Raw genomic sequence first — 17,167 nt, 5'->3', positions numbered from 1 at the left:
TCTCACAGGGACCGACCATGACCAAAGATGGGCCAGCAGCAGGTCGGTCTGACTCGGTCGTCATCCAGACATCCAACATCCACGGTCCCATGGCTCGGCCCGCATGACTGACTTTCCTGTGCGGCTTCTCCCTTGCAGGTCCGTCTTCTCTCCCTTGCAGGCAGACGATCTCTTCTTCCTTCCAGGCTCCCACATTCCGCGGGTCACGATCCTCCGTTACCGGCGGCGTCCGCTCCCCCAGCAAGAACAACCCCCCCCCCCCCCCCAAAAAAAAAGAAGACTGTTTCTGCCCAATGGCCAGATTGCGGCATCGCATTGCAGACGTATGCCGGCGCGGCCACTTTGCCGTTTTTACTGCATGTACATATGTGCTTCGTAGATGCCGTGCCACCTTCGGTGGTCGGACATGCATACCATGCATGGCGACCAGTATTATTAGGTCTCTGCAAAGAACAGAAGTGCAAAAGTTGGGACCTCCCATCCCATCCGCAGGTCATCCCATCCATGGCCCATGCAGGTATGCAGCCTAACAGCCTTCAATCGGGGCGAGCTACGACGACAACAGTCCCATTATTCGCCCGCCGTGTCACGAGCCCCTTGCAGGCCACCTTGCGTCTGCAGCTGTCACGTCGCACAGCGTCGACACCTTCACGTGTGGTGATGAATATTATTATTACTTTGTTGCAGGTTTATTATAGTGATTACTCATAAGTTCACTGGGTTATACTAGATGCAAGAGGTGTCATTGGTGGGGTTTTTTTTTGTGTCTCTTCAACTACATAGCAATTGCTGGTATCTGACCCAGCATTGCAGCAGGAAAGACGCCATCGGGGGCCCCCTATCATGAATGGCTCCCAGGCCCTTTCGTTCCACCATCCCACCATCCCAGGTCCGTGTTCGATGCTATTACCCGATCCGCACCCGGGTCTATGCGCCTAAATCCACTCCCTAAAGAACCGTTGCGCCAGAATCCCCCCCGCCCCCCTTCTCGCCTGGTACTTGGCGGTATGCTGTGATGTGTACCGCGAGTACCAGGAACAAGAATGATAACCCGAACCAGGGGGGGAGGAAGAAAGGTATGACCCGCATGAAACATACACCAAATCGTCCTCTCTCCCATGTCCTCATCCCAGAGGACACCCATCCCGACCTATATCCCCATTTCCAAAAACAAAAAGGTGTCGACGTATCATATCAAAGAAGTGTGTGTGTGTGTCCAAGTGTCGCGTCTCTCTGGGGAAACCCGTTCGCCTCAACCGCCTTGCGGCGTCCTCTAATAGCCCAGCCCAGTAGGTATCGTAGAATGAAGAAAAAAAAAAAAAAAAAAGGGGAAAAAAGTAAAATAGCGGAACAAACAAGAACAGCAAAGAAAGCTTTTTCGGCTTGATGGAAGCCTGCTTTGCTGTGTGCAGAAGAAGAGGAGGAGAGTAGGGGGGTGGGATGTAGTGTCCACGCTCGGTCCGTTCAAGACGACCTCGTCTCCCCTCCTTCAAAAGACCAGCAATTGAAGAAGAAAAAAAAGAAGCAAGCTTGGCTTCGAGACGGTGAGGGGACCTAGATCATGAGAAAGTCCCACCCCTTCATGTGCATCACGTCTCGCCAGTGGACGTGCGGCGGCGGCGCCTCGGGGGAGCTGTGCCCGGGAGTGCCCGCGCCGGAGAGGGCGTCGTTCTGCTGCCACACCTCGCGTAGGACGCTGGTCATGCGGCCAAAGGAGCCGCAGTTGGCCTGCTCGCCGAGCTGGCCGATGCGCTCGTCCAGGAAGGCGCGGAAGCTGCTCCCAGGGAGGCTGATGGACCCGCCGATGAGGTAGACCCAGACCATGCTGCGGTCGAACCCGGCCGGGCCCGAGGGGATCGTGCGCAGCACCTCGGTGAGCTTCTCGACCAGGCCCATGGGGGAGGGCTGGCTGGGGCTGAAGCCGGGGACGAGGCTGCAGAGGTAGATGCGTGCCGCGATGCGGAAGGCTGTCGTCATGTTCTTGGACAGCTGCTTGGGGGAGAGGCTGCCGTTGGAGTTGAAAGGCAGCTTCGCAACGCCGTCGTTGCCCTCGGTGAGACTGATCTGCTCGCCCAGGCACGAAACGTGCTGGCAGAGGGTGAAGTCGTCCATGCCGGCCGCCTTGAGCGACTCGAGGCAGGCAATCTCCGAGATGAGATACATGACGCGGTCGTCGCAGCCCATCAGCTCGCGCAGGCCCATGTGGGGGTTGATCTGGGACAGATGCTTCTCGCGGTAGGCATGGGCAAAGGTGGGGGAGACACCCCTCATGGAAGCACCCAGGATGTCAATCCAGGCCGTGAGGGTCATGTTGAAGGGCGTCTGCACCATCTGCTGCGAGGGGTCCAGGACCATGCGGGGCAGGTCGAGCTTCTGCACGAGGCTGATGGCGGCCTGCAGGTGCTGGTGCCACGGGATGTCGTGCAGCTCATCGTCTGGGCGACCGACAATGCACTGGAAGAAGATGAGGGCCAGGGTGGCTTCCAGGACTTGCTGGTGGTTCTCGTCGCCCTTGAGGGCCTCGCAAAGCGACCAGATGGTGGCATAGCGGTGGCGCATGATGTCCTGGTCAATCTCCTCGCTGACGGCGTTCACCTGGCCCTTTAGGTGCTGGGCGGCGATGCTGAGGCAGCAGTGGAGGTAGACCTTGTTGGATTGGAGGGCCGGGAGGACCAGGTCGGATCCGACAGACCCGTGCTGGTTGGACTCGAGGATCGGGAAGATGATGGGGAGCACAGACTGGATGAAGTGATCCAGCAGTCGCTGGTCGTTGTCCTCCAGCTCGATCTTGAACTGGCCGGCGTCGGCGGAGCCGCCGTGGGCAAAGTCGAAGAAGTTGAGGTTCAGGGCCTCCTCCGACAGCGACTCCTTGCGCTCATGGTGGATCTGCTCCGTCCACCCACTCTCGGCCGGGTCGCACGGCAAGGTGGACCCCGGGGGAGGAGGTGTCTGGTAGGTGCTGAAGGTCGAAATGTGCGACTCCTTGAGTGTGGGCACATCGTCGACAAACATCTGACGCTCCGTCTTGACATCGATCTCGTATGGGGCGTAGTTTCCGAACAGGAAGTCCGGGGGCAGCTGCGAGTTGTAGGCGGCGTACTGCGAGGCATTGGGCGGCGTGTTGAAGTTGAAGGCGGCCGAGAAGTGCGAGTCGATGGAGTCGGAGCGATTGCGGTCGGAGGGATCTGTGAAGGTGGCCGAGGTGGGCAGGGAGTGCGACAGGCCCGGAGGAGAGCTGATGGAGGTGGAGATGGTGTGAGACGACTTCTCCGAGAGCTTCTTGCGCTTGATGATGTTCTTGATGTCCTCCTTGTGCTTCCTGCGCGCATCGTTGTTGCCCCACCACATTGGCCTCTTGTATTCGCATCCTAGGCCGAGGTGTTTGCATGCCGTGCACATGGGAGATCCCTCATCGCACTTCTTGCGACGCAGTCTGCACGTGTAGCAGCCTATGCGGAGAGTGGGAGGTCAGCAAAAGCTCATTAAGACGACTATCGCCCTGTGTGGGCTGGGTCCAAGGCGTGTGTAAGTGCCACCATGCCATGGGCCACTGCCACCACTGGCTGAGCCGACCACGGGGGAGGAGGTACAAACCTGTTCTTGACCGGCGGTGCATCTGGGTCTTTGCTTTGGAGTTTGCACTGGCATTGGCACTGGCATTGGCATTGGCAGCCTTGGAAGCCGCCTTGGCCTTCGCAGACTGTGCAGCAGCCATGTTGGCAGTACTTCCAGGTGGTCGCATGGAGGTTTTGCGGTGGTTGGGGGGTAGCGATGACATTTGTAGCTTCGTGCCTGCAATGCTAGAGCTCGAGGGTACCTCGAGGACCACACGATGGGGGGGATCCCAGCTGCTCTGGGAGTGAACAGTGAACCTGGGAGTGAACCTGGAGAGAAGGGGAGAGGGGGGGGGGTGTGAGAGACCGTGTGGGTGCCTGAAAGAGCACTGTACGGTGGATCGACCAGGAGCGGGATCAAAAGCCTGCCGGGGTTCGGTGGCCACTCGACAAGGGACTCGGCTGAAGGCCAAGAGTTGGACAGAGACCGCGCTCCGATACCAGGACCGTGACTAAACTGACTCGGGTCTCCAGTGGCTGGTGTGCGGCAGATTATGAAATTAGTTCGGCGTCGTCGTTGTGTCTTGTCGAGCCGATCATAGGTCGTGTGCTTTGGATCTTGCTTGTCGTTGCTGTAATGAACCAAGCGAAGATCGACTGCGTATTATCTGACGGTCGTATCAAACGTCCGTTCGCCTTGCTAACCGGTAGCAAGTAGTGGTATCAAGGAATGACTGGCTCCGAGCAAGTCCTGCTTGCCCTTCACTGGATATTATGAAATGAGGCTTCGGAGGCGAGAAGGCTGGCGGGTGGGCGGAGGAGAAGAGAAAAAAGGGGGGTAAAAAGAGACGGCGACACTTGGAACTCCTCACCTTCAACGATACGTGACGAAGAAGAAAGAGGGCAAAATTCCATGACCACAGTTGGAGGGCCAAAGGCTTATATTTTGGCCGCTTTTCTCGAGGCCCGTCGCTCGATGCTCGCCCATTTCCGCCCCGAGCCCGGTAGACCATGTTGCTATTTTTGACCTAGCCACCCCATCCGACCGACCTCCAACGAGGCCCATTGTAGCAGCGACATCTGTTAGTGTACACGACTGCGCTTAGAGAGGCCAATGAGGGCACTTTGCATACAGGGCCGGGTCGATCCCCACTCCAGGCACGAGATGCACTCTGCAGAAAGGACATGCACCCAGAGCCCAGGGTGGCAGGCCTGCAGCTACCAAAATGGAAAGTCGGCCACACTGATGTCGCGAGAGGGGACCCGGTTCAACATCCGGCAACCTAGTAATGTCGAGTGAAGCCCGAGATCTGGCTGATCGTGGCCAAGGTCGAGGCCACAGCGGGCAGGATCAAATCCTCAGATCGAAGGCACTTGTGCCGGATGCTCCCATATCCAAGACCACGACTCGAATTCGTATCCGTGCCATGCCCTGCAACGGCCCTCGGCAGCGGCTCCTCTGTTGTGGGATTTTCTATAGTACTACTACTCCCCACGCTGCGAGCCGTGCCCATGATGCGGCTAAATGGGCTAGCGAGCCGAATCCTTTTCCTCGCTGCACTGCAAGCAGTGAGTGAGCCAGGAACCCCAGCAGACATATTACTATGTATGTCCGGATACTACGTCAATCCCGCTGAAGGGATGACTTCTCGTCTAAAGTGCCAATCAGCAATACTGCTGGTCCAAATAAAGACGATCGTGAAGCTATCCGGCGGATGCTGCATACGCTCCTTGCGTCAACAAGGTAGTATTAACGAGAAGTCTTTTGCTTGTCAAGGCCCCCAAATTCCTGTCTGGCGATCTCCCATTGTAGCGCCAAGCTCCAGCTTCTGAAGCTTCGACGCATCGGTGTCACTTGCGGCCGCAGACAGAGGCGGCGAGGAGGACCCAGAACGCACGCCGTGGACGATTGCGAGACACGGGAGGGGGCGGAGGAACAGTCGGTACGAGTATTACACGGGTGCCCGCATTGGCATGGCAGCGGGGAGAGGTATTATCGCTCGAGCGAGGGGGGCCCGAGAGGAGAGCAGGACGTACGTACTTCGTAGGTAGGCACTCGTACTCGTACCTATGTCGCCGGTGCGTTGGCCCGTGGTGGGCGGCAAGATGGGACAGGATGGGACAGGATGGGACAAGATGGGAGCCATGGAGAGGGAATGGAGAGAAATGGAGAGGTGCGATTTGTGAGGTGGCGGCATTAGTGCGAGGTGGGGGGCATCTGGGACTAGAGGTCCCGCGAGCGCTGATTCGTCCACGGCATGTGACGAGTGACTGCCACTTGCAGAAGGGGCAGGGGCCACGGGACCAACCGATTGTAGCGCCGGCGGAAGAGCCTTAGAGCAGGGATCTCGCCGCTTGCTAGGGCCAGATTTCCCAAAGCCCATTGGCCACAATGTTTGAGCTTGATGACAGGGGTATCTGTGTTAGTTGGCCAATGAGAACTGCCAGGGTCGTCCTCGAGCTGCATCGAGTCCAAGTGACCAGTCGACCCCGCGACCATTTCTTGGTTGTCCAGACGTCCATCGTCGAATTGCCTCACTTGCGATCTATCAACTTTGCATGAATCCAGATTCCAGTCCGAGTTGACATCTTGGAGGAAGACAAAGGAATGGCGCTTTGGGAACCCCGGGCCGGAAGAGCAATACAATTGTGACTGTCGGGAGGATCAACTAACGTCCTGTGCCCTCTTGTTGCATCCGGCCATGATCCGACTCACCGTGGACCAACAGCTGTCCCCGAATCCCCGATCTTCCCTCTGCAGCCTGCTTCCATCATGCCATGTCCTAGCTTCCCCGGCCGTGCCCTGTTTGTTGTATTTGGCCCACATCTCGATCCTGTCTCCCCCGCGTTCCCTCATCGGGATAATTTTGGTCGCATTCCCCTCTTGGCCCCTCGGGCGCTTGCACTCGTGCTCTCGTTCGCCGACTCGGGCGCCAGGCGCCAACAACCCCAATTGTCGGCTGCTATTTTTAATTTTGCCCAAATACGGCGCGCTTAAGGCTTGATTCGAAATTTACTCCCCATTTCGTCCATCTGAGTTGTCTTTGTGGGCTAATTATGGCATAATGTCGTCGCCGACTACGAAGTATTAATGTGGGCACCAAATGGTCGTATCTGAGGTAGCAATGAAGTACGCATAGCATGCACGATTAAAATACTCCTCCATAGGTGACATATGGCAGCGATAGCCCGCTTGGACAACGTCTCGCTCCTGCCGCGAATACTCAGTCCAATTTTACTTGTTCATATGATCATGGTCTTATTTCGCCTGAAGCGCAATATCACATCATCACATCCGTGGCTTCCAACCCCCCCCCCCCGTCCTTCCTCCAGACCGTGGCGGCCGGGCAGCCGTCCAGTCACTCAGTAATACGTGATGAGTGATTGTGAAGGCCGTGCAGGGGCAATCTCGGGTTCTCGTCCGGTCGTCGATCTCGTTAACCTCGCCACTACTCCGTGTAGACCCAATATTACCCATGCGTGGCTTGCAACCACACAACAAGGGCTTCGGTTCTTGGGGGCTCCAATTGTGTGATGCAGCCTCGCCATCAGCTCTTGCAAGTTGCGCACAAACCCGATTTGTCTCATCTCCTGGCAAACAAACAAAATAAACGGAACAGCAGACGCTAGTCAACTAGGCCTCCCTCTAGCCTCGCCTGTTGGATGTTCAACGCCGGCGCCGAATCATCAATAAGTCATCAACGTTGCAGTATCCCGTATCTCCGGAGTCTAATTGCTCCGCACCGGCCTTGGGCATCAATTGGAATGCGGCACTAATGGCGCCATCAGCACCGTATTTGCGACGGCCTGGCCAGTTTAGTATTCCACCTCCTCGAAAGAATCACGACCCATTTGGGCGAATGTTCAGCGGTGGATTCTCCTCGGGCTTCAAAAAAAAGACTCAGCCTTTTGACTTGTGCATCAACCTCACACCCTCAGGACTTCAACAGCCCGTGGTCGCTACATTGACCTGCAGTCAATTGATGTCCCAATCGTGACCGCCCGGGAAAATGGCAATACGGTGATGCCAAGTGAGAGAGACATTAGTCCATCACGGTCCATCAAGGCCCATCGCTGCGTGGCGTCCCCATCCCAAGCCATCCATCTCATCGTCTTCAGCTTTGCTTTTTGCGAGTAGCGTTGATTAGCTTCTCCGGAGCTTTACCAAATGGGGGCCAGCGGCTTCGGGGCTTCCTCTCGAATGTGGCACTGGACGGTTGCATTCACACGAGGTGGTGGCTACCCTGTGGCTCCCTGCTCCCCTCTTTTGGGAGCGACAACGGCCGATTCCACATGCAAGAACAGGAATCCCATCACTGGGCGAACAAGCAAATCCAGCCACACATGCCCTTGAGGCTGCCAGTCAGTCACGCGTGGTGGAGGTCTTGATGCCGTGGTCTCCACCAGCGTTGATGAGGCCCCTGCCTCGACCTGCGATTTGCTCTGGCGGCCTTGTCCGCTTGCCTCGATAAGGCAGTCGATGCTTGGCTGGCCCCAAGCTCCCCCATCTGTCATTTCTGGTCTGCCCAGTGATGGTCTTTGATGCAGCTGGTGTTTGCTTTCGCCCAGTGCTACAGAGGCAGATCGCATCAGTCGGACATCATGTGAGACCCCATTGCGATGCGCCTCCGCCGTCGACTGGTGAGATGCGCAATCCACACAGCCTTGCGACCGGAAGCTGTGCGGTATACTAATTATACGCACTTCATTGTTCTCGTCCCCCTCAATGCCTGTTCCAGCTGTTGGCGGGAAAAGATGGGGGCGGGTGATCATTGATGGGTGGTGGCCGGGCAGGGGTAAACGTCGCACTGTGGTGGGAAGCAGGGGGTTGAATTTCCCATCCTTGGCTGGCACTTTTCAGTGTTGATCCTCAGGGTCGGAATTGACTTTCGGACCCTTGTCTTCCACAGGGCTCACATTGCCAATTGGTGTGATTGTTTCTTTATCCTTGTTTACGACGGAAGCCAGCGCCGCAACGGACCGGGGACGCTCCGGAACGGACCTTGGAGCGAAGAAATGCCTCGCCCAATGTCTAAGAGAGCTTTGGGTACCCACGGCCATGTCCACCTGTACAACGAATACGGACCGGATGTCGCAGCGGTCAGCTGTCAAGAAGCATCGGTGAGAACAGTGCCATGGCTCAGAAGTTCCGCGCGACAAGGTTTCTGCTGCAGGGTGCCGCAACGACGTCACTATCCTGGGTCCAGGCCGAGTCGGTGAACAAGCCTGGGGAGGCGACGGCGACGCCGGCGGCGGGAGCTTCTGCAGAACATTCATGCTTTCGCCGGTGGTTGAGTGTTGGGCGACGGGGCCAGATGGGGGGAGGAGGCCGACAACCAACGACTGATCGCCGTCCGTCGCGACACCTAGGGCTGGGGAGCCTGGTCAATGCAGCGGGAACGAGGCACTAGCTTGCAGAGGCGTGAAAACCTGACTCCCTGGGCTGCACTGGCTTTCACGCAGAGTCTCAGAATGCCGAGGGCAATAATACGGAGGACGTATGTATCGTTTGTACGTTTGAGAATCAGCCCCATCATCCCATGACGACCGACAAATCCCACGGCATTGGGATTGATTAGGCTGTAGCCAATGGCAAAGGATGTCAGTAGCTTCGCAAGACCATTGGGCTCTGGCAATTACCATTGGGTCTAGTAAATGACGTGGTTGGCAAGAGATATACCAGTAGCACTTGATCTGTACACAGTACAGGACTGGAGAAAGCCACAACTTGCCTAATAAAGCTGGCGGAGAAATTGAGCAATTGAGGCTGTGCCGCATCGCTGTTTCGATCGGCCGACCACTTTTATTCGTACGAGCAGGTACTATCCGTATAGCGCTTGCGGACGGATGTCTGGGGCGAATTCACTGTCCCCAGCGTCCACCCCTCACAGACGCCAACCTCCTTAGCTGAGAAGGCCCAATGCTGATCATTGACGGCGATGGGGGTTGGGATGCGAGATCTGTTGGTATCACATTGATCTTCAGGTCGCACGCCGCCTCTCTGAGATTTTTTTTGCTTTTTCGATCTTGACAATCCCGCCTTGCCCTGGCATGCAGGCCAGAAGGCACGTGCGGCACCAAACAGGCGTTCTCGATATATCGCATGTAACCACGTTTCGTGGCCGGTACGCACGCATCGAAAAAAACAAACGACTACTCCGCACAGTAAGAAGCCATTAGTTGTCGCCACGCAGTTATGAATACACCATGCTCCATCGGGGTACCTTTGATCTACCTTTGACCGCCACTGAGCGGACCCATAATTGCGAGCCGTGTAAGTCATGTGCGCTGACTGTCAAGGTTACCTTCACCTTGGGCAGTCGCTAAACGAAGCACGATGACAGCTGTGTAAGGCGGGACAATAAGGTATTCTCAAGCCGAGACATTGCCCGCTCGAGCATCCACGGTGAAACAGCGTTGTTTTCGTGAGAAATCACCTGACTACGAGGCCGGTGAAGAGGGGCCGGTGAGGGGCCGAAGACAAATGCCCCCCGCCGAATTGCCCGAAGAGGCAACCGGGCAGAGGTGTTGGTGGGTGTCTCCAAGCACCGAAGCATCGAATGTTACGGTTGCTCTCCGCACCGATTGCTTCTAAGCCGGATCCGAGCCATCGAATTTTTCGAAGCGGAATGGAACTCGCTCTGTCAGATACTGGACCCGTTCATCACATACCTAATAGTTTTCTGCGTCCGCCTATGCAACCCGGCCCGTCTCTGGGTGCATTGCGTCGACGTCTGAGACACTTCTTTGCATCGTTCCATCGCGATGCATGAACACAGCCATGTCATTTTGAATGCGAAGATGCCTGACTTGTCCTGCGAGGATCATGATATTTTTGCCGGAATCCTGATAGACTTTGATCCCATTAGCTAGTATCCGTACTTACCAGTTAAACGTACCATTACCAGTATCCGTTTGAGCCACATGCTGCCCCACAGACATGTCTCGGGGGGTTACACGGGCATTAATGCGATACTTGCTCTCCAGCTCGGTACATTCTGCAAAGACTCTTGCATGCTGCAGGACCCTGGCGATATTAGTCGAGTCGACAGAGGAAACGAAACGAAACAAACGGCCATGAAATCCCACAACAAGACAACGTTTGCGGTTTCATGGTGGTCAGTCAGTCAGGGTAGGCATTGTAGGCATTCGCACGTCCCTGCCGCATCTGGGTCGTGGTGCGGACAGAGCGAGAGCAAGGTGGACGGGGGCCGGGCTCCGAGACCATGCGGGCACTAATATCCTTGTCGTGTTGGGCAATTCGTCGTCGACACCTTGTAAGCTTGTACGAGTAGTACTCGTTTGCGTCCGTTGTCCTCGAAGGGAAACCCAGGCAACCAGGGTGGTAGTAACTGGTAAGGTGAGCAGGGGCAGGGATCTGAGAAGAGTCGGTGATGTGGGTGGAGGCAACGGAAGGAGTCGAGGGATCGAGGGAGGGCCAGTCTGAAGGAAGAGTGACAGAACAAGGGACAGAACGAGGGACATGACTACCATTGCCAGGTGGGAAGCAAGGTGAGGCAAGTGAGGTTGTGTGGTGGTCGACGTGTGCGGGGGGGGGCCTGAGGTAGGTACCCCAGTCCGTCACACCTTCTCTGGTTGGGCAGCAGCACACCTCGCACATCCACATCCCTCCTCGACCATCACAGAAACATGACCTCGGCGCTTACAGACATCCATATGGGCCATCCCAGCTATATTTGGCTGCCTATCGGGGCGGGCTCGACGGCCCGCGACGAATCACATCACCGAGAATCAACGAGCCACGGCCGTCGCACAGCACGCTGCACACATCAACCTGCTATTTGCATGGCACGTTATCACCATCTCTGTCCAAGCCTCGCTGGCCTGGCTGTCCGATCGGCCCCCGCGCCTCAAACCCCCAATTGCCGACTCGTCACGCTTTTTTTAGGGGAGAGACATGCGGCTTCAGGCGACTCTGGCGAGACTGGCAGACCAACAGCCCCATGGAGCTTGATCACCCAGACGGCCGCCCCCCTCCGCCCAAGCCGTCACTGGACCAACAACCCCCCAACACCAAACCTTCTATTCTAAATACGGAGTAGTACGAGTCTGTATAGACGTATTCGTAACGAGTACCCGTAGCACCCAAGAATACTTGAACCGTTATAGTTGGGAGGGGGCCATTCATGCACGAAGAGGCCTTCTCCTTCCAACCCCCGCAACCACAGCAGCATCGCCTGTCCCGGTCACATCACCCCCCGGCCACATCCAAAACCTGCACTGCAGTGTGCAGACGCATCTCCATACATAACATACGTTAGCCGCCCGTCAGTCTCAGCATTCTCCTCCTCCCGACTTTTGCGACCTCGAACCTGTGCTACCCCTACTGCGAATTTTTGTACTGGCGTTTCTATACAATCTACATTTCTGTCTCACGGCAAATGCAAACAAGCACAAACACATAACTACTCCCTGGACATATCCTCTAGAATCAAGTGCTGGCAACAGCCCTAGGGCCTCAAACTGAGAATAGCCCACATGAAGCCGGTTTTTTGAAATATCGGTAACCCTACCTACCCACAGTCCCATCCCGCGCTAGGTTCGCGAAAATGGTAAGTCTCTCTCCTTCTTAGCTATCTAGCCAGCTCTGCCGGTAGAGTAGACAGTCAACTGAACGATAAACCCAGGAGCACACATTCTATCAGCCCGGCCAACGCCGGACATACCAAGAAATGCGGCAGAAGCCCGCACCCCGGGACACCTTCTTCAGCCTCAAGAGCGAACCATACAACGCTCGGCCGACGTCTGTGGCCACGGAGTTTGTCGACACTGATTGGGATGAGGAGATTATCAGCGACGCTGAAGACAACTCACCCCGTGTGAGTTTGCAATCGGTAAGTAGATACTTCAGAGCCACCGAATTCCCGGGGCCGGTCTAGGCCCAGCCGGCATGAGTCCCTGATGGATATGAGGGCTGACATTTGACCCTCACAGTCGGGACAACCAAGTTTCACAACACTGTCCTCGTACGACGAGGCCCCCACACCGAGGCTCAGTCAAGATGCCTACATGGGACCATCAGCAAAGCAGGTGGAAGGCCCTCGGGGCCCCCATCTCTTCCGCAATTCGGTAGATGACGTACCGGACGAGGACGGCATCGTCATGACCCTTTCTCCGATGACACCTAAAGCTCCACGAGGAATCCCTGATCTTCTCTACCAGGCTGAGAGGCCGCCACAGCGTCGGACTAGTCCCTTCCAGTTTACACGAGAGGAGCTCAACCAATCGACGCTGGCCCAATGGTCCCCAGAGATGGTGGCGCAGTCCATGTTCAATGCAGGCATTGAGCTGTCTGTCGCTGAGCGTTTTATCGAGAACGATATCAACGGGCCCATTCTGATCACCTTGAAGTTCGAAGACTTGCGAGAGCTGGATATCTCGTCATTTGGCATTCGGACGAAAGTATGGCATCAGATCCAAGCCCTAAGGGACAGCCGCCCGGCGACACCTCGAGCTCCCACTCCAATCGAGGACAAGCCGAGTCGTGAGGCTCGGAGGGAGACAAGACAGCGCGACCATTCAAGAGGAGAAAGAAGTTCGAGCAAGAAGCGACCACGAAAGAAGTCATCGGCCAACGACACCATCATGCCAGGAGAATCTGCTGTGTCTATTATTGGCATTGAGCAGGTCATCCCCAAGCCCCATGTGTGCTCTAAGGGTGAGAATTGCTCCAAATTCAAGAAGCAGGCTCGCCTTCTTGAGGAGTTCAAGAAGATGAATCCCAATGTTGAAATCAAGGCCGGGGCCACCGTCGTGATCATGGGCGATGCGGGGAACCCTGAGACAGCGAGAGCAATCGACCCGCGTGAGCCACTCCGTCCCATATCCGATGCTGAACCTTCAGTCATTGCATCTTCCGATGTGATGGGGACCAATGGAGTACCACCTCTGCAGTATCTCCAAGAAAACAGTCTCCGGACCGTCCAGTCTAGGGATCCCCAGGACAATGTTCGCCAATTCCTTCACTTTCAACGCACTGGGAAGAATGAGGTGCCCCCAACTCCACCCTTCGAGACCACCCCGGCTGCTGTACCCCATCACGGTCTCCGACGGCTCCCTAAGCTAGCGATCCCGGGAACCAACACTTCACAGTCGCCACAGCCATCACCGCCGAGATCATCGACGGTTCCTCCCCCAACTCAGCAACAGCAGTCCCAGCAACTACCGCAGCGCCAGCAACGCTACAGCCACCAGCCTCGGAAACTTCATCAGTCTCCTGAGCAGCAGGTGTTCGTTCCTTATCAGATGCAAAAGGTAGACCCTCTAAGCCCCGACCTGGAGACGCCTCGGAACCCCTATCGTTTTGGTACACCTTTCTCGGAGATGGACGTACCTGTCACTGCTGTTCCCCTTGGACCTGTTGCCCGCGACGCTTCCCAGTCGGTGCCACCGGATATGGGTTACCACCATGATGTCAACTACAGCAACAACCCAGCTCCCCGAGCCCCATCACGCGCAGCCCGTCGGCCTTCCTTCCCTGTACTCCCCGCACTAGATGAGACTCAACCAGTCCGCATCGCGTCCAAGACGCCGTCACCTCAGTCAATGGCTCCTCCAAGGGCTGCCTCCACTCGTCCGCAGAATCAGCCACTGCAGGCTCCTCCTCGTGGGAACTACCCTTGGTCTCCTGCTGAGCGTAACCATTTTGAGCAGGCAATCCCCCCGGGTTCAACCTTCAACCCGGGCGACACTTCAGCATCTTCAACCACTTCCTCAAACTCTATCACACACCAGGGGCCCATGAAGAAGCGCAAACAGAAGATGCTCCGCCACGAGTGGCAAGACGGATACTTTACCCTCAAGGGTACCCGTCTCAATATGCACAAGGACGAGCAGCAGATCGAACGCACACTCGAATACGTTGATATTGACGACTATGCCATTGCTTGCTCTACCTTGGCCTCATCGTCTAAGCTCTCGTCGGCCTTCAAGGCACTCAGCATGCATAGCCGTGAGAAGAGCGACCCTGTCGGCGCCTTCCAGTTCCAGCTCGTTCCTCAAGACAAGAACAATGCTCGTCTGCGGAAGCGCGATAGCGCCCTCCCATCTCAATTCCCCTCCGAAGGTGTCAACGGAACGGGAAAGACGCACCACTTTGCCGTCAAGAACCGCGATGAGCGCATTGACTGGATGAGGGAGCTGATGCTCGCCAAGGCGCTGAAGCAGAAGGGCGAGGGCTTCGAGATCAGTGTTAACGGCAGCATGATCTAAGTTCTAGCCAGAGAGAGGGGTGCCAAATTCATATTAAAAAAAAACTAAAAGAGGCTTTTTCGCGAGAATGGACATCTCTCTCATTTGTATGGGCATGGCATTGGTGTTTACTTTTGGTTTCATTACGCTCTTTATGACACAAAGGATCTAAATGTTCCTTATTCTGGTTACTTTGTCAGGGACATGAGGAACGGGCGGGAGCCCACATTGGGGATTATGTATCGGTCTCCTGGTAGGGAGAATTATGACGACGCACAGCTGGATCTGGATTGACGATACCACTTTGAGTTCTAGTTTAGGAAAATATTCATTGTTACAAAGCTCTGCCCTCCCATCATCTTAAGACACCCCTAGTACTCTCAGCATACCTTGCGCACTACTAATACTCTTACCATCTTGGTCAACTCATCTCTGCCCTCGGCTGTGACTACGCCGCTGGTTTGTTTACTGAAATATCAACAATAACTACCACTGGAGTACGGAGTTGTCCATACGAATATAAATCAATGACGAATATCTATGATAGATGATCTATTTGAATGTTTGAACACATCTCTCACCCCTACGAAAACCTAGAGATTTTAGAGATCACCCCTGAGGGATGCAAAGCAGGAGCGAAGCTCAGGTATAACGATATTATGCCGCTCCGTAATGTTGACCCTCTCACATCGAGGGTTGTACAGGGTAGGCTATATCGAAGTTGGCAGTTGGCATCAGCCGTTAAACGAGGTACATTTCCCGCCTGTATATGCAGACTACACTATCGTACAAAGCCTCTGGCCGTTCGTTTTTTTTTCTTTCAACTTTCCCTTCTTAGCCATACATGAAGATGGCACTCCCGCATTTACACTAGTGCCTTCGCCCCAGGGCGAAGAAACAGCTAAACCCGCCCCCACAGCCTTCATCATCTACCGTCTATTTCGAGGCAGACTTGAAGTCTGGGCGCAGGACACCCGACTTGGCGGCGACGAGCTCCCAGTCAATCATCTCCCACCAGGACTCGGCATAGGCCATCTTGCCGCCGGCGCCGCCCTTGCCGACGCCCCAGTCGAGCAGCCAGGCGTGCTCCCAGGTGTTGAGGCACAGCAGGGGTTCGAGCTCGATGCCGCCGGGGGGCAGGTCGCCGGCGCGCTTGCGGTCGCCGTAGGCCTGGTTGCGGAAGTGCGAGCGGGCGGAGCCCTCGGAGCCCAGCGTGTTCATGTCGACCGACTGGGTGCGCCAGTGGGCGCCCGGGTAGGGGGAGCCGGCCAGGTAGGTGGGCAGCAGGCGGTAGTCGCCGGGTCCGGCGCGGACGAGCCAGATGAAGCCCGGGCCAAACATGGCGGACGCGGTGAGGACGAACTCGCGGCGCAGGGTCTCCATGGAGGAGAAGGAGGCCTCGAGCTCCTTCCGCAGGACGTCGGGGATCGGGGTCGGCTCAGGGGCGAGGCCGTCGAAGAAGAAGTGGTTGTTGTGCGCCATGGACGCCCAGTTGAAGATGGGGGCCTGGTTGGGTTCGCGGGCCGTCATGAGGGTGATGGTCTTGGTGTCCTTGCCCTCGAGCTCGGTGCCTGTTGGAGGGGTGGGTTAGTAACTGGTGGGATTTCCCTTTGCAGACGGCGAGAGAAGGACGACAAACCTGCAGTCAGAGCATTGAGCTTCTCCGTGACCAGGGTCATGTAGTCGGACCAGGCAATCGTGAAACCAGCCGGGCTCATGAGATTGGGGACACCAGTCTCGGTGAAGTCGTGGCGGAGCCGGGGCACATTGTGCAGACCTCTCCTCGCGCTGGCGGCATTGAGGGTCGTCGGCAGTCCCAGGGAGGCGCCCAGGCGCGGTAGCCTTAAGCGTGGGCGGATCATGGCGGGCTGTGGGTTGTGGTTGACGAAAGGAGCTTCGCGTCGTCTTCGTCTGAACCGCGCAGTGAAGCTCTCGAACTTTTTGCGACGGTTACACGCTGAGTTGGTGCCTGAGGTATGAGGCTTCACTGCAAAGTGCAAGCTCAAGGTGGCAGGGCGTGTCGGAGAGACGTTCAACCGGGTGCGGGGGGGTCCAGTTCGGTGGTCGACCACTGGCAGCCAGTGGCAGCCAGTGGCAGGTGTGCTATTTCCATGACGGCCCGTGCCACAGGGACTTTGAGTCAGGACTCAGCAGCGCCCACTGCGTCAGGGGGCTTCTAGGCAGCGCTTACAGGGCTTCCAGACGCTGCTAAAACCGGCACGGGGGCATAGCATCCATCTGATCTGGGCAGACATCATCACCTCACTTGGCTCGCAAGGCCAACAACCCCCAAAGCCAAATCGTGGCAACGTTGCCTCTTCAATCCTATCGCGTCTGCCCCAACCTTTTCTCTTCGTTTTGGGCTTGCGATTCTATTATTGCTTGCCCACCCACCTTTCTGG

The 17,167-nt window shown here is 56.4% G+C and overlaps 3 protein-coding genes across 3 annotated transcripts; 1 reads left to right on the top strand and 2 right to left on the bottom strand.

The window, feature by feature from the left end:
• Positions 1-1,554: 1,554 nt before the first annotated feature.
• UME6 (transcription factor domain-containing protein) lies at positions 1,555-3,715 on the bottom strand (the record flags this gene model as incomplete). Its single annotated transcript, XM_083190785.1, has 2 exons — positions 1,555-3,449; positions 3,595-3,715. The coding sequence occupies 2 exons, from the start codon at positions 3,713-3,715 to the stop codon at positions 1,555-1,557; spliced, it is 2,016 nt and encodes a 671-aa protein (XP_083054644.1).
• Positions 3,716-12,247: 8,532 nt separating this feature from the next.
• Positions 12,248-14,786, top strand: ACO1O0_001297 (SAM and PH domain-containing protein; the record flags this gene model as incomplete). The annotated part of the gene is made up of 2 exons (XM_083190784.1): positions 12,248-12,394; positions 12,510-14,786. 2 exons carry the CDS (start codon positions 12,248-12,250, stop codon positions 14,784-14,786), a joined length of 2,424 nt encoding a protein of 807 aa, XP_083054643.1.
• A 915-nt stretch (positions 14,787-15,701) lies between these two features.
• ACO1O0_001296 (mitochondrial 37S ribosomal protein mS42) lies at positions 15,702-16,627 on the bottom strand (the record flags this gene model as incomplete). The annotated part of the gene is made up of 2 exons (XM_083190783.1): positions 15,702-16,336; positions 16,405-16,627. The coding sequence occupies 2 exons, from the start codon at positions 16,625-16,627 to the stop codon at positions 15,702-15,704; spliced, it is 858 nt and encodes a 285-aa protein (XP_083054642.1).
• Between the last annotated feature and the right edge of the window lie 540 nt (positions 16,628-17,167).

This window comes from Amphichorda felina (genome assembly GCF_050947745.1).
Source record: "Amphichorda felina strain 45539 chromosome Unknown scaffold_1, whole genome shotgun sequence".
NCBI classification, from domain to species: domain Eukaryota; kingdom Fungi; phylum Ascomycota; class Sordariomycetes; order Hypocreales; family Bionectriaceae; genus Amphichorda; species Amphichorda felina.
The sequence above is the reverse complement of the archived record's forward strand: the minus strand, read 5'-3'. Positions and strand labels throughout refer to the sequence as shown.